Genomic DNA, 21513 nt, shown 5'->3' with positions numbered 1-21513 from the left:
TTGCATGTCTCTATTCATTTCCATTATATTTGAATGAATATATAGATATATCATTATACAAATGTATATAAAATGTATTTATGTAATTTATAATTTATTCATGTTATTTATTTATATTATTTGTTTATGTTATATATACATATTTTATATATATATATATATATATATATATATATATATATATACACACACACATACATACATACATACATACTCATATTTGGCAGGTGCTTTCATCTAATTAAACATTCAAGACATTTAATCAGTTCATGTACCCTGGAAATCCAGAGTTCTCGCGAGAGCACAAGTTGAATTTGCTCAGCGAGTTTACTCTGGCGTCGAGTAATGATGCTCATTAAATATGCCCTTGTATCCGAGATGCACCAATCACATGGGGTTATCTGATATAGGCGGGCCAGAGGCGAGCTGAACAGATGACGACAGCGCTGTGACGTCGAAGTCATTAGTAAACATTGCAAGATGGCTATGGATGAATAACAGTTGTTTGAAACAGCTTTGGCCGCTACAATGAACGAGTTAGACTTGGCTTTTTATCTAAAAGAGGAACAGAAGACGCCGCTCAAATCGTTCCTTTGCAAGAAGGGCGTTTTTGCTGTTTTGCCGACCGGATACGTTAAGCGTCTAATCTACCAGTTAGCTCCGCTGGTAACTAAGCAGTAACTTGTTGTGATTGGTCGTAGTGTTATCCAGTTGCGTGCAGTGAGATTTCAAATGTATGCTTGGTGCCGCCCCTCGAGCTGGCTGATTTTCATTAGTCGATGCCAGACCATTAATCTTTCAGATTTAGGTCTGGATTTCCAGGCTACAGTTCATGCAGTCACATACTAAAAGTTTATTTTTTTTTCTTCTTCTCACTAACATTCAGATATTAAAATTGAATAAAATGGCCACAATAAAAATAACTTGTTAGGTCAGCTGATTACCTTAAAGTCCATAGATAACGGCATCGATTCATGTTGAACTCATTCTGTTAACACTTTCTCCGACAGGCAGATGCTATGAGACCTGTTTTCCTGTTTGTTCATGTGGCGTTCGGCATAAAGCTTATTGCTAACAGTTCTTAATAATTTATTATGATTATACATATTCGGGTGATATAGTAAAGAAAAAAATGCTATACTGTTTGAAAAAATGCTGTTTGATATTCTCAAACAAACAAAAAACGTAAAATCTATTATTAAAAAAAATCTGATCTTTATTCCTGCAGGTTTAACTTCGGGAACCTGGGATTCTGGTTCCCGTGGTCAGTGGTGTTGCTGGTGGTCGCTGCCGCCCTCTTCACTTACATCGCCCTCCTGCTGGTGAGAACACTGAACAACAACAACAAAGCGTTTCAGCCTCCGCCTGTCCTCATAATTAATGTTGTGGTCTTGATGTTTGCAGGTCCTAGCGGTGTGCCTTCTCTCTGAAGGACAGAGGCTTTACCTCCACTGGAGCCACAAGGTGATCAAAGAAACAGTCTTTTCATCATTCACTCTTACTGTGAATGACACCCCATCGTGCACATTTGTATTCATTCCATATCTGCGTTACCAGAGAAACAGCTTCATATGATTCAGATTGCATTGAACCTACAGTGAAATAATTTGACATGTTTTTTAAACATGTCATTTTTAAGTGCAATTTTGGGGGCTGCTGTAAATAATTGAAGTTTTATTTTATTCTCTCCTGTTGTTGTTGTGGTGGTCTTTGGCTGCAACAAAATGCCATTCAGAAACGTTTTGCTGTGCTATAATGATTAAGGAAAAAACACCACATCTTATTTTAGGATTATTTATTTGCTATTTTGATTTGTATTGCTATTTTGTATCAACAATTTTTTTTTGTTTTTTTTTGTTTTTAGTCATTTTAGTAATTGTGTTGTATTAATTTTTTACTATTATTTTTATTATTATTTTGCTTTAGTTTATATTTACTTGTTTTATTTTCAGCCATTCTTTAGTTCTTCAGCTTAAACTTTTATTTCAGTTAGTTGCTATTAAGGCAACATTTCTAATTTTCATTTCAGCTTCATCTAATATTTATATTTTATTTTATTTCAGCTTTCAGCTAACAATCTTTTTTTTACTATTTTTATTTATTTAATTTTAAGTAACAATAAAAAAACTGCTATGTTATATATATATATATATATATACACACACGCATATATATAAACTGCTATTATATATGTTATATATGTATATTAGATGAATAAAAAAAAAAAGATATATATATGTTTTTGTATTTTTTGACTTTTCACAGATTGGTATCCTGGTGACTCTAGCTTTCTCTATCAGTGCCACAGCTGTGCTCTCTGACTTATGGAGCAAAGAATGGACGACGCTGCTCCTTTCATTTCAGGTAGGTCTCTTCACTCGACACAGCAATTGGGACAAACAGTCGAATTAGCTTTCCAATTTACATCAAGTGCAGTTCATGCAGTGTGCATTTATGTATTTCCATTTTTGTGTGCAGATCACAGCACCCTTTCTGCACCTGGGCGGAGTTTCACTAATGACACTTCTGTCCTGGCCAATAGCATTACACTTCTTTCGCATGAACAAGAGAGGTATGTGATCCTTTTTGGTGCTGGCAACAAATGAAAAGTCATATCCTATTTCAACCAACACATCTTCTAGTTGTTTTTGACAAAAAAAGATTCTGGGCTGAAAAATGGCCTCTGCTCAGTGGGTAATACTGTCAGGAGTCCTTTCTGTGTGGAGTTTGCATGTTCTCCCTGTGTCTGCGTGGGTTTCCTCCGGGTGCTTCGGTTCCAAAAAACATGTAGTATAGGTGAACTGGAGATGTAAATTGTCTGTAGGTGTGAATGCGTGTGTGTGAGTACCAAGCCATGTTATCGGGAGGGTTGGAGAAGATTGACTTTGAAAGACCTAGCAAAACCCCCAACCCCCCCACCCCCCTCCACTGGAAGAATCATTGCCAAAGAATGTCATGGACAGTATCTTGCGAATGGCAGGAGATGGCCATAGAATCACCAAGAGTTGGATACCATTGAAATGGTAATAGGAAGATGGATAGATGGTGATTGTAATCACCATGTAGTTACAAAAAGCAGCTTGTTCTGGCTAAAAACTAGATTGCTCCCATTATAATCACCCAGTGTTGCACGGCAATGCTCAAGCAAACATTTATATGACAGACACCTCTTTCCTATTTGTTGTTGTGCTGCACATTAACTCAAGCCACTTTCATTTCCCCATCCGTATATTTTAAGGTGCTGGAAGTGATTTCAGACATTTTGCTATCTAGTTCGGAGCCTCGCACATGACATGCAGGAAAAATATTAAAGGGTTAGTTCACCTAAAAAGGAAAATTCTGTCATCATTTACTCACCCTCGTGTTCCAAACCCATTACACTTTCGTTCATCTTCGGAACACAAATGAAGATATTTTGAATAAAATCTGAGCCAGTTCTGTTCTGTTTGACTACTGTAAAAATGTTCTAAAGAGACTCAATTGCTTTATATTATGAACAAATTGGATTTAGGAACGACATGAGGGTGAATAATTAATGACAGAATTTTCATTTTTGGGTGAATAACTCTTTAAAGAAATTAACAAATCGTTCTCGCTACTTAATAATACGTTAGCATTTTTTACTAATTAGTTCCCTCGTTTTAAGTATATTGTGCACACGATATAATAATTTGTTCCCTCGTTTTACTAAATTGTGCTCACAATTGTGCTTTGTTCCCTTTTTTTTGTTAAATCAAAACTAGTGAACGAATTGGTACAATGTGTCCACGACTTACTAAATCAAGGGAACAAATTAGTATATTGTGCTCAGAATTTTGTTAAATGAGGAAACAAAATTATTATATCATGACATGCACAAGTTTCACTTAAAACAAGGGAAGGAATAAGTAAATATTGGCCACGATTTACTAAAATGAGAGGACATTAGAAAGGACATTATTTGTTCAGTTTCATCCATATTAACACAGTACAATGGGTCCTATTTTTACAAACTTAAAACATATTTTATTTTAGTTAGTTACCAAGGCAACATTTATAATGTTCATTTTAAAATACTATTAAACTATTAAAATAATTTCTGTTATTTGAAATGGTTTAATTTTAGATAACAACACGGGGTAGAAGGGACATTTTATCCATGATATCCCAGTAAAATAATTTGTAAACAAAAACCATGATGTCCATGTTAGTTTTGGGCAGGTTATACCAAAGTACCATAGTCAGTTATTTTTTATTTGTTTATTTGTTGTTTATTTGAATAGGGACAGATACAAAATAAACATAGATTATTACAAAACAATCCAATGCATGTATCACAGTGTTTATAGCCATGGCTAATTCGCAACACCTGTCCCTAGAAGAGCTTTTAACAGTCAAGTTAATGAAGTAATAAAAATAAGGTTACAACGAATTTACAGCAAATACAATGAAATGTCCAGACACCAGTTAGCACCAATAAATATAAGTATAATAAACAAACACATTCACTCGAACTCACACAGATGCACACCTCCCATACACCCAGCTACACATCTCATATGGCATGATCACACTGCTGCTGCTCTATGAACCAGGCCTTTGTTAGTTTTGTAAAGGCGGACAGTTTAGTCAAAGTCTTTATATCTGTAGGAAGCCAGTTCCACAGATTGGCTCCTTTCACAGAAAAAACACTCTGGGCAAAAGACGTTTTACAAAATGGAACCCTACAGTCTCCACATGCAGCCGCTCTTGTTGATCTAGAGGTTTCCAACCTGTTCACAAATTTACAAAGTGGCTCAGGTGCAAGTCCAGTCAGACATTTAAAAAACAACTTTATGTGTCTAAAATTAACAAAATTAACAAAATTTAAGATTTTATGTTTACTTAAAATGTAACAATGATGGAATCGAATGGGCTTTTTATCAAAAAATTTTAAGGCACGGTTATAAAGCCTCTCAATAGGCTTTAGAGTAGTTTGGCTAGTCTGGGACCAAACAGTGGTGCAGTACGACAAGTGGGACAGGATCATAGTGTTCAGAAAGACATGAGCACATTCAAATGTTAGACTGCTCCTGATCATTCTGAAACAGTTCATACTGGCCTTCATTTTTCGTGAGATATTTTTAATATGACTTTTAAAATTTAGCTGAGAATCCAAAATCACTCCTAAATATTTTTCTTGTTCTACCTGATCGATGAGTTCACCATTCATTTTAATGTTAAGGTCATTTATTATCCTCGTTCTTTTTATAGAAAAACACATTGATTTAGTTTTCCTCAGATTAAGTGTTAAACATGATTTATTTAGCCAATTAGACACTTTCTCAAGACTTTTGGTCAGTGTACTGCCGATAACAACAGGGCTTTTGCCGGACACATAAACCACAGTGTCATCGGCATACATCTGAAGGCCAACTTCAGGACACACTTCAGGCAGCTCATTCACATACAGGCTAAAGAGAACAGGCCCCAGGATGGTTCCCTGAGGGATTCCGGTCTTGATTTTACCTGGGGCAGATTTTACATGATCAATGACTACACATTGTTCTCGGCCCTGTAAGTATGACTCGAACCATGATAATACCTGGTGTGACATATTATAAGATGACAGTTTTAAAATAAGATGGCTATGGTTTACTGTGTCGAATGCCCTCTTTAAGTCCAGGAATACTGCACCCACGATGTTAGTTACATCATTCCTGCTCTCAAGTCAATGGAAATGGTGTCATTTTGTTGGTGTCAGTGACTCCGATCCATTCATTATCTGTTGTTAACACAGCTGCTGCATCTGTCCTTTCTTTCCATTGTGCTGTTAGACTCATAAAAACCAAGAGCTTGTCCTCCAAAAGCTTCGTTCCTCTCTGTCCTCCTTTTCTTCTTTCCCTTTGGCTTTTCTCCTGCTCTCTCTGCATCTGGCTGATGTTCGGCTGAGTCATGTCTGCGGCTCTCTCTCTTTGCGCTTTACTGAAAGCATGACGAACGTGTCAGAAAGACAAATGCGGGACTGAGGCTAAACTCACCCAGCTGTGTGACGCTCGCCTCCACCCAGAGACGTCTCTTTGTCCCATCATCCCTCTCTCACAAAGACAACGTCTCTCTCTTCTTGAGATGAGCCGTGCCAGTGTAGAGGTGACAAACTCTCATTACAGGCGACCCAACGGGTGCTGCAGTAACTAAGTGGACCCTGTCAGTGCGCTATTATCTTTTAATTATCTATTATCTGTAATTCTGAAGTTTATTCAGGCTGCTAAATGATTGTAGTGGTATTGTATTGGCCGGTATGATGTTTTTTATTTGATGTATTTGGCAATGAAGAGGTGGTTTTGTGGATTTGGCTATGATGGGGAATATGTTGATGGCATTTTGCCTAGATCAGAAACCTTGAAACTTTTGCAAATGATGGTTGTATTTAACCAGCTTCAGTATGTATGTGTATGTACAGTAGTCAACATTTGAAGTGGATCAAAACCTTTCATCAAAGTTTTACATGAATTTTGAACAATACCCGTTCTTGTCTTAGGACAACTTCGATCAACTTTTTTGATCCACTTCAAATTTTGACTACTATGAAGCTTCCTGCTCATTGAAAATACCTCTCTCTCTCTCTCTCTCTCTCTCTCTCTCTCTCTCTCTCTCTCTCTTTCTCTCTCTCTCTCTCTCTCTCTCTCTATCTCTCTATCTATCTATCTATCTATCTATCTATCTATCTATCTATCTATATATAGACTACTGTGGCTTAATATATGGCTTTAAAAAAGTTGCTGTTTGGATTTAAATTGGCAAATACTTAGGAGTCTATGACTGGATCATTATTGCTATGATTATGTTTCTAGCATGTTATATGTTTGGCAACAGTTCTTCTGACCCTAATTGATGGAGTGTGTATAGCTTTTACACACACTCCATTACACACACTTTTACTTAAACACACTTGACTTTTATGGCAAGATTCATCCATCAAGAGGTCCCAAGGAATCAGACAAAAATGTTTGTTTTCCTTCCTTTCTGGGACATTCAATTCTGGTTTTGAGCTAAAATGTATATGAAACTGTTGGTGGCACTACAGGGTTTAAGACACTGCCCCCAAAATTGGCATCTGGAATATTGAGACCAACCCTAAACAGTTCTACGGGCTGCCATCGTCTCCCACCTGACGGTGAAGTATATAAGGATTCTTGATTAAGCCCCTAATAACTATAATTCGGTTCATCATATATTGCAAAAGTTGCAATATGTTTTTGTAACAGTTGGATTTGTCTTTCATGCATTAAGTTTTTGCACATATTCATTGAGGGGTATATTGTGTGTTTCAGTGAGGCAGGTGGCTATCCTCAGCTTGTACTTGGCGGTTCTCTTCGCCCTGTATCTGGTGCCGTTGGGCATGTATTCCCCCTGCATCAAAGAGGAGGGCACGCTGGGGCCAGCACCCACCCTCATCGGGCACAGAGGTGCACCCATGGTGTGGTATTTTTACCTCATGATATTTTAAGATCCCTGTTGTGTAATACTGAAAGAGCACATGTGGATTTTGTGTGGGGTTTAAGTCAGCATGCCATTTAAAATCAATGTCTGTTTGACTTCTCTTTCAAAAGTAAACTTCTGATTCTAACTTGAATAAAAAAAATATATATATTCTTATGTTTGACCATTAATGGATTCGATTACAATGGTTAAAACTCAAAATGGTTGTCGAAATGTTTGACGTTGTTGATTCTTTTCAAACAGCTTGCACCAGAAAATACCCAGATGTCCTTTGAGAAGGCTGTAGAAGTGGGAGGAGAGGGGCTGGAGACGGACGTCACAATCAGGTGAGTATATTTAACATACCTACTTACTGTATTTGTATAAAAACATTTTAAGTTTTAAGACATACTTCTTTTATTATCATTCCTAGGCATTCAAGTGGTTATAGATCTTGGTGCTTGCAATGCCACGGTCTTAGGTTTGATTCCGAGGGAATGCATGATCTAATATAATGTGTACCTTGAATGCAACACATATTCGCTTTGGATAAAAGCGTCTGCCAGATGCATAAATGTAAACATTTAGCCACTTCTGTGATCTACACTGCAAAGATTTAAGAAAATGTTAGGCTTTAAGACATGATTGTGATGTCAAAAAAAAAAAAATTACTCTAAATCATACAGCCTAATAAGAAACCTCATTTAGTTCTAAGGCAGGATCTTTAACCGATAATGCAATCTTCTGCAAATTCTACAAATACTTGCGGTAGATCTCAATCAGTTGATACTGACGATTGATTAAAACATCTAAATATAAAAATTGTCTGTGTTGTCCAATATTTGTGTGTGCAATGTATTTTTATGCTTACTGGAGTATCATGTTGTTGTCGGTAACACTTTAAAATAAGCTTCTATTTGTTAGCATTAGTCCCTGTTATACATCTACATTTACTTTCTATAGTAATACCAGTAAATGATGCATAAATATAAGCAACTAACCCTAAACCTAATCCTAATCATATAGTAAGTATATGTTGTCAATTAATATTATTCCGTACTTATATAATTACGCTGTATCAAGGGCACCTTAAAATAAAGTTGAACAAAAAATACTTTTAAAGCATTTATTATTCTTGATTAAATGTTTTCAACATTTACTAATACAATAAAATAGAAAGTCGCAAAGTCATTTCCTCTACACAAGGGTCTGCTGTAGCCAAGAGGCGTATAAATGGAGATCTGACGCTAACCGCTCCTGGATGAGTCACTGCTCTCAGGTTAAGGTGATTAGCTGAACACTAATCCTGTTAGCGCTCTCATCTTTACTGCATGAGCGGCGGAAAGCTCCCTAGGAAGCATGGATGAAGATGAGGGAGCGTGTTGTCTGTTTGCAGCTTATATTACGCAGGTTTGATGACTTGACACTGTCAATCATGTATTTATCAGCCATATCTGACACATCTAGTTCTCGCACATGCTCAGGAAAACCCTACTGTATCTGGAGCAACTTCTTTAGAATTACGTTGAAAATGGGCCGCTTAAATCCAAAAACTGTGCATTTTGTGCGGTCAATTTTGAGAGAACCCAGTGGAGCACAAGCAGGAAAAAGCAACAATTAACTCAAGAATGGTTTTCACACACCGCTTGGCATTTAATAAATGGGACCCACTGATTCTATCATAGATTATTTGTGATAACAACCCCTGACCCCATTCACAAATATAGATACGTGTCAGGTATGGATTGAAACTAGGTTAATCTGGCCAACAGAATTAGCAAACACCTTACTTTGTGTTTGACCAACTTATCGTTCGGAAAGTAACAGATTTAGGTTGCTAGTTCAACCAGGTGAATATTTTCCTGTAGTCCTGCCCAGATGAAATACAACATGAAGTACAAACAAGTTTTCTATACAAGTGTAAGATGTTAACATTAGAGGGGACCTGGTATCCATATTTTTTTGTGAATGTGATTATTACTATTAAACCTACTATTTAAATACCAATGTAGTGGGGTCTACGTTTTTTATCTGTTTTATTTTGTCAAATTTGACACAATATAACCAGGGACGGATTATGGCGATGATGTGCCCTGGGCACGGATGTCTCAAAGGCCCCCTTCACCAATTTTTTGGACAACAGTGTTGCACCTGTATGCACAGGCGCCGCAATAGGGCAGGCAAGCCAGGCATTTTAAGGGGGCCCCCGAGGGCTGATCATTTAAACAATCAGAAATGTTAATATAAAGACGCAGAAACATCTCTGCATCCCCCTTAGTGGGGCACCTCTCTCGTTACGCTCGTTATGCTTTTACCTTTTTCAAACTGGTGCAGCACTTACTCGCGGTTGCTAGAAAATGCATGATTTGATTTGTTAAACATAAAAAGGACTTATCCGTCTGGCATGGCAGCTCGCTCTAACTTTAACCTAGATAAATGCATATCCAAAGTGTTTGTGCGGAGTGTGCAGCGCGCACTGCATGGCAGGCGTCGGCGCGAACACTTGCAGTTTCCTATCAACAGTGGAAACAACTTGAAATACTCAATCTTTCCTGGTCATATACAGAAAAGAATAATGCATCAGTCGCAAGTAGCTACTTTTATTTTCGTAAACTCATAATAACAAGAAAACGTTGTGCTTTTGTAAAATAAAATAAAACAAACAGGGCGCTCTTTCATGGTCTCCGTGGCGTGAACTGGAGCGCGTCTAAAAAATGAACTGAAACACAGTGTATAGCCTCACAGACATGATGAATATTTCTATATAAAGCTTGAAATGTCCACTTTTAAACGAAAAAATTTGAATCGAAAGCAAATACCGGCTGATATGATATGAAAGGTGCATTTCTCTCTAAAGGCGCATCCATTTTACAGCGGAGATATAGATATGTTTGCAGCCGACACTGATTTAAAAATATATTTTTTTATTATTAAACAATAAAAATGGCTATTTTTTAATAATAATAAAAAAAATTAGACATATTATCATTAGCCTGCTTTTGCCGGTGCTTTGCGGCAAGATTTATGCATGAAATTAATATTAACGTGAGATTAGTCGACTAGAAAAATCTTTAGTCAATGGCAATTCTAATCAATGCATTTAGGCTAGTTGACATTTATTTAATTAGTAATTCTAGTATCCAGGTCTTTACGTTAAATTAGTTGAGTTAACAATTAGTTAATGAACTAAAATAATAAAACAAAGATTAAATTAAGATGCTATAATAGCATTGCTTGTTCCACCACAAAAGACACTTTTTAAGGAGACAATCCGTTACACATTTAAAGATTTACTGTATCTTGATGATTGTTGTATTGTATTTTTATCTTCTGTTATAAAGATGAAGATTGACATTTCGTTAAAAAAATAAGCCCATAGGTTTTAAACTCATTTTTGTTTTGGTTTTTGAGTAACCGTCTTCTACGCGTGACTTTTATATTACGCAATGCTTTTCACTCGCCTCTAGATGTCCCTCTCAACAGCGCGGCAATACATGAAAATTATTTATTTGATTTATTTACAAGTTAATACTTTGCAACTGCAAAAAAAAAAAATCACATTATTCCTCAATATTTAACACAATTTTACTGAAAATAAAATAAAAATAAAAAGAATTATTTGAAAAGAATAGACAGTAAATTTGACAGGGCCCCCTGCTGGCCCAGTGCCCTGGGCAAGTGCCCAGTAGGCCCGTGCGTTAATCCGTGCCTGAATATAACATCGCAACTACATGAAAAGAGCTTGTACTGTCTTAAAAAAACTGATTTGTGAGCATTAGTGTAACTAAAGGTGTTCGAACAAACACTTAACAAGACTAACTAAAAGCTATGAACAATGAACCGATGACAAAACAGAACAGAGAACCACATGACTAGAACAACCAATAATAACATGAAGCAAGGGAAGAACGTGACACGATCACGTGAGGAGCAAGGGAAACGCATGACTAAGAGAAATTCAAATAAAAGACGAGAAAACATGAACAAAACCACAAACAGACGTGACAAAATGAATACTGTAATGGTTTTTAAATAATACTAAAATAACACAATACTTTGCGTTATCTTTGTGTTGGTTTTAATAAATCTTTCATAATTTAAGTGGGGAAAAAAATAGTCTAAAACAAACTGAAGTGGATTTCACAGAATGCAAACACAGCTGCCATCCCATTTGAGCATGCTGAAATTCACACAATATTCCTCTTTGCAGTTATGATGGCGTCCCGTTCCTGATGCATGACAGCACCCTGAGGAGGACAACCAACGTGCATGAAGTGTTTCCCAACCGGACGGATGACCCGGCGGCCATGTTCACCTGGTCAGAGCTGGAGATGCTCAGCGCTGGATCCTGGTTTCTTCGGGTAATGATCCAGCACCTTCTGTTCCTGCTCATGAACCAGCAGTCATATGAATATATTGATGGCTAGGCTATGTGCATAATGTGTACTTTTTACTGTGTACTGCCTACTTTCCAGGGTGGTCTAGACAATTATTTATAAAGTGGCAAGGGGGTGGCATGAGGACTGTGTAAAACCAAAGTTCATTTAATCTATAAAGCAGTTTTGCAAAAAATGATGTCATCATCCAGCTCACTTCAGTTAAATTGTTTAATAATATTGTTGAATATTAAAATGGACAAAGTCCATCCATGACAGAATTTTCATTATGGGTGAACTATCACTTTAATCTCTCTGTTCAGATGACTGAATCTCTCAGTTGAAAAAGAACTGGTTCGTAAAAGCCAATTTACCTTGGCTCAATTTACCCTTACATTGGACCCCTAATAACAAAATATCAATATCCAGGGCACCAAGACACTGTCTATTAAACACTTCAACACACTCTAAATGATGAGCTTGTATGAGCAGGTCTATCATTTCTACACAGAGAAGTTGTTTTATCAATTTTATGTGGCCTAAAGGTACTTGGATAATATATAAATCACAAGTTTTAGTGCATCAAATTTGAGGGCAAAATAAACTATCTATTTCAAGATAAGACTTTGTCAAGCCAACATAAAGTTTGTCTTTCAAAAGTTTCAATCTATTCAACGAAGCTTAGATTTTTAGCTAGCTCTGCTATTAGTGTCTGTGATTGAGATCTGTTGGCTATTGGTTTCAATTTATTTTCTTGGATGATGAAAGTGCAGCGGGCGTTGGAGAATCCGTGCGCCACTAAAACAAATTTGTACTGTTCTCGACAAAGGTCAAAATAAACGAGGATCCGCTTTGGAAATTAAAACCGCAATCTCCTCTAATTTTGCGAATCACGAACAACTGGAAAACTGCCCATTTGGACTACACTGGTTGTGCTGTGTATGCTTTTGACTCACCAAAAAGATCTGGTTCATTAGAGTCATCTGTCAATGAAGTTAAGTACACAGGACGTCCAGCAGATGTGTTTTCTTATGTCATCACATTAAAGCATAGCTGCTATAAAACGGGGAAACTGCTTGCATTTATATTTGATACTGGGATAAATAATCTGGAGTGGCAAGGCTTTTTCTTAGGCTGGCAGTTCCCATATCTATGGTTGCCACTCTGGTAGATTCACCCCTTCAAGTGCCATCCAGTTACTTCTTGGAATATATAACTACGACTATTTTGCACTTTGTAATTTTTAGTAAAAAATATCAATAATATAAATTACTTTAAAATAATAATGTAATATATGTAAATGTATAAATATTATACAGTATTTAATAAAAAATGTTTCAACTTTGGACAGTATGATCAAGTAATGACTCAATTTTTTTTATAATTGAATGTTGAAAATTAAAGATCATTGCGAATATATGCAATGCATTATGGATGCAGTATTCATTCCATGCAAACAGAAAATTAGCATAATATGCAGAAAATAAGCATATACTGCAGAAAGAGTAAAAACAGTATGCTATTCCAAAGCTTTTGTTTTCTTTTGCTGTTAATATGTTGTGTTTTTGTATGTGTTGTGTTTAATTTTTTTTATTTTAGAGAAGTGATGATTGATTATATTTGTTTTTCTTCAAAGCTGGATATTATGTTTTTTGGATACTAAAATCCATTTTATCAGAGAGCACACCGTATGCATTTGTATTTTTAGAGAAATCACTTGGGTTCTTTTAGGATGGTGTGGTCAAAACAGATTAAAAACAAATAGAAACCACTCATGGTTTATAAAACCCATCATACTATAACAAAAATGATAATGCAGTGCACATCCATATATGCTTTGGTTCTTGACCCCTTAATTAAACTCAGAATCCCTCTTAAATCCCTGTGTGGAGTCAATCGGGATTAAAGGATTCTAGCTGGAATTAGGCTTTGCCAGTAGGTGCCTTGCGTCACGGTTCCAACCCCAAAAGACGATGCTCAACCTCACCCAGTTTAAAGTTCAATAGAGGCAGTTATTCATGGCTTTGATCAAGTAAAATGCTTGTGGATTGTAATTTAAAGGTGTTTAATGCACCATCTTTGAGCTCCTAAGATGCTGGATCTTATAATTGATATATAAACTGTTGTCAGACTGCATGCCTTATTAATTTGACAAGACTGTGAGGTGTAAAGACTCAAGTTAACCAGTCTTCTCTATCTCTATGTCCTCTCAGAGGGATCCTTTCAGTACAGCCTCCTCTCTTGATCTAGATGAGAGGGATCAGGTCCAGAACCAGACTGTACCAACACTGAAAGAGTTCCTGAATCTGGCCGCTCAGCATGAGAGACTGGTGATCTTTGACCTCAGACGTCCACCCCGAGGCCACCCGTACAGGGACACGTGGATCACTCGCACCCTGGAGGTCATACACAACGAGTCCGTCATTAACTCCAGTCAGGTAGTTCATGAACCCTAGTTGGATGCTGACTTTTTCTTCTAACCTTAAACAATGGCATTATAATGTCATGTCATGTGACCACCTCATGGCATTTCGTTTTTCCATTTTTAAACTGTTCTTTAAAAACAAAATTGAAAAAATGAGTTGAAACAGTGCCTAATGATGTATTATGGTGTGTTTTTTCTGGTAGGTGCTGTGGCTGCCGGCCGATCAGAGGAGTGTGGTACAGAAGCTGGATCCAGAGTTGCAGCAGACGTCTGGAGATCATGCGTCTATAGAGGAGCTGCAGGAGGAACATATAGTCCGACTCAACCTCCATTACAGCTACATGTCACAGGATCAGATCAGGTATGTCAGGTTGTGTCGCGTGCATTATGTTTCAATAATTCAATGGCCCGGAGTAAATTATTCCGCTTATACTACGGCTACCACATCTCACATTGTTCAGATGATGTATTTCAAGACATTTGTCAGGGACTAATTTCTTATGCATGTAGTCCCAGCGTTTCTACTAATAGTGACACTGTTTAATTGTTTACAATTAAAGCCTGAAACTTCTTAACGCGGTCCGCTAACCTGAACCTCTCGTGAATGTGATTCTGATTTCAGAAAGTACGCCTCTGTGAACATCAGCACTAACCTGTACGTGATCAGTCAGCCGTGGTTATATTCACTGGCATGGTGCGCCGGCGTTCATTCGGTCACTACCAACGCCCTGCACATCCTTAAAAAACTGCAGCGCCCCCTGTTCCTCATGGTGAGTTGAGCCTAGCATTGAGATCACAAATATTAAACTCTATGATTCAAAGGACCATGACGAATCTTTTCCTCACAAATCCTGCCGCAGACTCCAGACGAATACAGTTTGATGTGGATCCTGACAGATATTGTCTCTGCTTTCTTCATCACTGCTGTTTTCATATTCCACTGGTGAGTTCTGCTTCGACTAGCCTGCTGTTTAGTTTCAAACCTAATCAAACATACATGCATGACACGTTCAAGTATGTGTAGTCTGGTAACTGTCAACGTCCCAGTTTTGGGACAATTGGCACACTTTTTTTATTGCTTTTTTCCCAATCACATATTTTAGCAATCATTTAAAATTAGGCATCATTCGATAGCTTAAACACTTAAAGTACTGCTTCCAGTGTAACACAATAGATGATGGATAGATGATGCTAAATTTTTGTGATATCAACTTCAAATTTGGAACACAACTTGGTTAGACATGCGGCTTTGATTTTCTAGCAACCTTAGTGTACAAATTCTTTTGTAAAATATATATTTTGGATAAAATATAAAATGTTTAGTTCTGTGCATTTGCTTTACAGTAACATTAAAGGAACCGTATGTAAGAAATGTATTTCAATTAATCATAAAATGGCCCTGATATGTCACTAGACATTAAGAAATCATGTTCATTTCAAATACTTATATCACTGACAACAGTAGTCCGGCCAGGATATTGTCATTTAAAAGTGAAGTTGCAGCCCTCAACTGATGTTGATGTTGTCATGTTGTGTTTTGGCCTGAAGCTCCACCCTCCATCTATCTACCAATCACGAAGTCAGTAGTGTTTCGGCATCCGGGTTGCCAGCTCTGCTCTAGTTACCACAGCTGCAGCTACAAACGTGTCGGATAAAAAATGTCTAACGTTACAAAACCTAAAAGACCTCGTTATGAATCCGAAATACGTCGTGACAAACTCCGAAATAAAACAAGGATTTGTATAGGAGATTCTAACAATGTACTGTCACATATGAGCGTACATGTTTACGATTATATTTGGCTAATTAGTCAATTTTTGCGATACATAATTACTTCGCAAAACATCTCTCATGAAGCATAAACATAATTAACAGAAAAAAACGTACTGTGTAGGACTCATCACTTGCCATTGGAAGCTCCTTGTAGCAGCCTACGTTCCTGCTGGATCCTGCAGCCTAGCTGGCAACCTCGAGTCAGGGGGGAGGGGGAGGGGATACACCGCTCTACAGTAATTTGAAAGTGATTGCAGTACCAGTTTTGGCCACAATCTTACATACGGTTCCTTTAAGCGTCTAGAACTTTTTTCACTTCTGCAATAATCTTTAGTGTTTTCTTTAAAAAGAGACCAACTTAAGTCTGTATTCCAATGCATTCATGAATTACAACCGTTTAAGTTCAGATCTGTTTTCAAATCGGGCTGTCAACAGGTTAAAAATCTTCCAGATCTAATTTGCATAATATCTGATTAAAATCTCGCAAACAGTATGCAAGATTAGAATTGCGTCAATTGCAGTATGTACCAAAACATAGATTATGGGTAATATTATAGACTTAAAAAGTATTCTAACAATTTAACAATCCTCTGGAAAAATTAACCTTTTATACCAACACCTTTGGTATTCTATTTTCAGGGCACTGTTTATTTGTTAGATTAATAAGAGATTTCTTTCCATCATTTTATTAAAAGCATGTTATTCCACGTCTTTTCCAATGTTCTTCCTCAAAATTCCAATTGCAGGCTTAAAAAAGGAAGCATGCCAACATGATGTTTGCTATGATGTGATAAAGTGAGCGTGTGACGTTTCCTCCTCCAGGTGGCGTGAGCGAGGTTTACCCTTCTGGTCCGATAGTAGACAGGTGAATGAGAATGGACCGTACAGCAAGTTCAGGACTGGTAAGTTGTTCATTTTTGGCTGGAAGTCTCCCATTGGCCATGGTTTTGGCTCGTCGTCCTGCATGTGCTGTACAGATTGGTGGCTATTTTCAGAATGGCAGACAATCATACAACTGTTGCCAAATCTGCAATATACAACAGAGCACACTGTGTGTGTGATACTGTATCTTTGGTCAACCTAAGCCAAACATGATTTTAACACATCCTCCTTGCCAGTTGTTTTATCTAATGACAAAAATGTAAATGCAAAATAAGCAAATTTATTTATGATAAATTATTTCTGTTATTGTTGCATATTGTACCCTTGCTACATGGTGCTTTAAAAAAAGTGTATACTACGCTTTCCATTCTGAAAACAGCCAGAATGTTCTTGTGTACTCATTTGTGTGTGTATGTTATGGTTGATATGCAATATGTATTATGTAAATAGTACATGATACACATTACATATAAACAATATTTTTTGTGTGTATATATGTATATATAACATGCACACACATATATGTATAGCTTATGTATAGCTTGTATAGTGTATATACATATTTATAATAATATACCAATATTTCATATGTAAATATTTGATATATAGACTAGATATATTATTATATAAAATATATAAGAATTGTTTTTGCATTAAAGTCTGAAGTGAGATTAAAATCTAATTCGGGTTCATTAGTTTTATATAATTATTAAATCATAAATTAATAGAAAAATAAAATAAAAATAAATAGTTTTTTAAACAAAAATGCTTAAAATAAATATAATAAAAAATAAATAAATAAAATAACTACTTAACTAAAATAACACTGCTTGATGCCACCTTGAGATTTTATTTTAGTTTGATTACAGTTGTATTAATATTTTGAATTGACTTATTTCTAGCATTTTTAACTACTAATTATATTTTATTTTATTTCAACTTTATTTCAATTAACAGAATTTTTTTAATAGTTTTATAGAATAGTTTTAGTTAACGATACTAATCCTGGCTTCATGTAAATATTTTAGCTCAAAGTGGTTCAGATGACAAAAAAAGATTTGGAAATCCCTGATTTAAATAGTAAACCATTTCTAAGCAAAGGTGAAGTAGAAAAAAAATCGTAGCAGTCAGATTTTCCAGCAACCGTCCCAGAAACCCTAGTTCTGTGTCCTGTGGCGCTGTTTGAATGTGACTCTCTGTGCTGTAGAACGGTCTGAGGTCCAAGGCATCCGCTGGAACCCTCTGTTCTTTGACGGGCCGTCACTCTCCCTGGACCCTGTGCATGTTCCCCCTGTGCATGGCTTCCCCGTACCCATCTGACCCTCCATCACTCTCATCGTCTCTCTCCCTCTCCTGTACGGCAGAGCTGAGCGACGTCTGGTCCATCTCCAGCATCAGTGTCCGTGGAGAGGCTCAGAGCTCGCCCCTCACTCCCAATCTGCCCACCATTTCTGAGGAACCGCCCATCTGAAAAGACAACAGAGAGATCTGTGGAAGGCATAAAGCCTGCAGAGCACCTTGAGCTCCAGCGCCGTCAGCATCATCGCTATATCAGCATCATCGTGCAATATATATATATACAGTATATATATATATATATATTCTGGGGTTTATACTTTGGCAGTACCTTGAAATTCATGTACCACGGTGTTTACGTGGTACTCTGAGAGGTAATTCATAGAAAACATATGTTAGTGATATTTTGTTAAAAATATCAAATGTATTTGACCAATTATTTTCTGAATTGGTGGCATAAGATGAATCGATCATCCAGCTTCTTTTGCTTCTGTGAAGTTCGTTTTTATCAAAGACAGAATTTGCCTATTTTTCAATGCAAGCCTGATTACTGCAGAATGACGCATGGTAAAACAGACATCGCAAAGAGTGTTTTGGAAATATTTAAGATGTCAGATCTGCATGGCGTGATAAATTTAACAAGCATTTACAATCAGGAAGACGATAAAAAGCCAAACAGACAATCTGAATTTGAAGGATTTTAGATGTTGGGATTTTTGACAGTGGAATCGCACTTCTTGAGTTCTATAGAAGTGCTGGATTTAATCAGCCTCTGAAAACACAAGGCTACTGATGAACTTGGAAATGTCTTTATTTTGGAAGTGATCATGCGTGAGCGCCTCATCGTCCCGCAGACGTGCAGCATGTTAAAACAATGAACATGTTTTCTTGCTCTTTTCATGGGATGCTGCAACATTCCTGCCTGTATAAAATGCAATGCCTAGCGTGATTTCTATTTACTTAATCTTTCGATGTAACTTAAGACTGTAAATATGATTGTAAACTGACCTTAAATGATATTCTGATCTGATATTATCAGATATTTTTTGTTGTCTCTTTTTGTTACTCTATCATCAGCACTAATAGCCTAAATAAAAAATATTTTTAGCAGACTCAAGATATGCCTCAATGCGTATCTTTACAAAAGGTTTGATCTATATGTGAGAATATCAGCATCACATCACAGAAATATTGAACACATGTTTAGTTCATGTTATAAATGCCACACTTTTTACAGGAATGTTTTATACAAAATTTTATTTATAACTAAACTGGTGCGTTACATAAAAGAGTGGCAAAATAACAATAGTCAGAACTTTATCTGCTAATTACCACACAAACATAAGAAACAGACGTGTTCTGTAGTCAGGTCTGATGTTACAGTGAGTAAAGGACATATTGGTGCAAATAAAGGCCATAAATTAACTGAATATAAAGTCTAACAGATCAAACCTACTCTTTCCAATATACACAAGCATCAACAGTTTCAAAAATGGAAAACTACGGCGTCATTCTATCATATCTATTTATCAGCTACTGGGCGAATCTCGTGGAAACATGTCTAGGTCACATTTCAACCCAAACTCATTTCAAAGAAAGAAAGACAATTTAATTTTACATTGAATCTTGTTTTCAAAAGCATGAAGATTTGTGGGATTTTTTATGGTATACGCTATGTAATGCCTACAAATTCTTTTTTCATCTCAATTAAGCCCAGTGCTTCTGGACATTTTTATGCACTATAATGCACTTTTTTATTACTTTCTAATGTTTTTAAAGGCAGTGCAACCAATAGACTTCTACAACTAGCTTTCTAAAAACATTTAATTTTCCTGTATGCAAAATATAATTTCTTTATTTTGCTTGAAATGGGTGAAATACGATCTGAAACAGTTCTCGGCTTATTTCTAGGGATGCAATATTTTAAAAAAGGCCATGTATTTTACCATTCTCTTTTTTCCTTCCTAAAGTACACGTACACTACAAGTCATAGCTGCATGAGTGTTGAACATGTAACAATTTTTCAAGCCTGTAAAAACAGTTACCAATATTCCCCCAAAAAAGTAGTAAGGCATGCAGTTTAACAATATTTTAAAAACTTAAATTGAAATCACAGAATTCTTGAATTCTGTCAAAACCCCCAGAAACTCAGGCAAGTATTTTTCTTGTGCATTTACAGTGTTGTTTACCACCTAAAGAATCCAAATACTGTCCGTTCACTGCAGTGATTGTGAGGAATACATAGAAAATTTCCAAAATGTTGAAGAACGCTTTGCGATGCATGTAGCGAAGCCATTCCAGTTCATGTTTGACTTGGCTGGATTTCACAAAACTTATTAAATGGTACCTAAATTGTGCATTAAGTCATAAAATACATATTCTGGAGCAAACCATCCAACAAAAGACATAAATCAGGTTCTTCACGCCATTTCCAAGGAGACAAAGTCCCTTCAGCTTTGCTCAGAGGTAGTCATCCTCACTGGAGGCAGATGAAGAGTCTTCATCGGGGTACACGGAGCCCTGGGAGCTGGCAGAGGGGGTGCGGCTCATTCGCCACAGCTGGGACGCGAAGGCCCGCCCCCAGCTACAGGGCCGACCAATAGGGCGCAGCAGACGCACCAGCTCCACCGCCTCACGCCAATCAAACGTTCACTTGCTGTGGCCACGGGAGTTACGCTGCTTGCTCATGGTGGTCAACATCTGGCTAATGTAGGACGTCAACAGGTCATCCATTTTGTAGCCCTGTTATGAAGAAAACATATGCAAATCAAATTTTCTTTATTAAATCATTTATTAAAAAAGTATGATGCAACTGTGCTGCTATTTGCCATTGAGTTTCTCTCACCAGTGACGTCTCACACAGAAGTTTGCTGCCCTGAACCAGGTTCCCGATAGTGATGTGGAAGTACGTGTTCCCGCTGCTCCAGTTGGAAATCTTCGTGAAGGGATATGTGGTTAAAATATCCTGCGGATCAAGGAAAGAGGAAACGCAAACATTAAAAATGGTAGCTTGAAATAAAATAAATAAAAATAAACATTACCTAAAATAATATAAGAAACTAATAAAAATGACAAACGCACATACATTTAGTAAAACTAAAATATGAAAATATGTAAAATAGTACATACAATAGTATGTACAGTACAGGCCAAAAGTTACTATTTTTTTTGAAAGAAGTTTCTTCTGCTCATCAAGCCTGCATTTATGTGATCAAAAATACAGAATTTTTTTTTTATATATTGTGATACATTATTACAATTTAAAATAATTGGTTTTCAATTTATTATACTTTAAATTATCATTTATTTCTGTGATGCAAA

At 36.7% G+C, this 21513-nt stretch overlaps 2 protein-coding genes across 4 annotated transcripts in view; one reads left to right on the top strand and one right to left on the bottom strand.

The window, feature by feature from the left end:
* gdpd4a (glycerophosphodiester phosphodiesterase domain containing 4a) overlaps positions 1 to 19222 on the top strand; it is a 35199-nt gene extending 15977 nt beyond the window's left edge. For 2 of the 3 annotated variants that reach the window (XM_082182978.1, XM_082182977.1), the window contains exons 4-16: positions 1229 to 1322; positions 1405 to 1464; positions 2266 to 2364; positions 2479 to 2572; positions 7293 to 7438; positions 7705 to 7787; positions 11651 to 11801; positions 14030 to 14254; positions 14445 to 14602; positions 14864 to 15011; positions 15102 to 15184; positions 16837 to 16916; positions 18104 to 19222. In XM_082182978.1, the coding sequence (XP_082039104.1) occupies positions 1229 to 1322; positions 1405 to 1464; positions 2266 to 2364; positions 2479 to 2572; positions 7293 to 7438; positions 7705 to 7787; positions 11651 to 11801; positions 14030 to 14254; positions 14445 to 14602; positions 14864 to 15011; positions 15102 to 15184; positions 16837 to 16916; positions 18104 to 18216 (1534 nt within the window). In that variant the 3' untranslated portion in view covers positions 18217 to 19222. The remainder of the gene's footprint in view (positions 1 to 1228; positions 1323 to 1404; positions 1465 to 2265; positions 2365 to 2478; positions 2573 to 7292; positions 7439 to 7704; positions 7788 to 11650; positions 11802 to 14029; positions 14255 to 14444; positions 14603 to 14863; positions 15012 to 15101; positions 15185 to 16836; positions 16917 to 18103) is intronic. The other variant, XM_082182979.1, reaches the window with a different exon arrangement.
* A 210-nt stretch (positions 19223 to 19432) lies between these two features.
* The window catches only part of myo7aa (myosin VIIAa), a 50806-nt gene continuing 48725 nt past the window's right edge, over positions 19433 to 21513 (bottom strand). Inside the window, exons 47-48 of the mRNA XM_082182832.1 lie at positions 21038 to 21157; positions 19433 to 20934 (exon numbers count right to left, since the gene is read on the bottom strand). Of these exons, the coding sequence (XP_082038958.1) occupies positions 20842 to 20934; positions 21038 to 21157 (213 nt within the window). The 3' untranslated portion in view covers positions 19433 to 20841. The remainder of the gene's footprint in view (positions 20935 to 21037; positions 21158 to 21513) is intronic.

Source organism: Leuciscus leuciscus, assembly GCF_965113295.1.
Source record: "Leuciscus leuciscus genome assembly, chromosome: 10".
Lineage (NCBI taxonomy): Eukaryota > Metazoa > Chordata > Actinopteri > Cypriniformes > Leuciscidae > Leuciscus > Leuciscus leuciscus.
The sequence above is the reverse complement of the archived record's forward strand: the minus strand, read 5'-3'. Positions and strand labels throughout refer to the sequence as shown.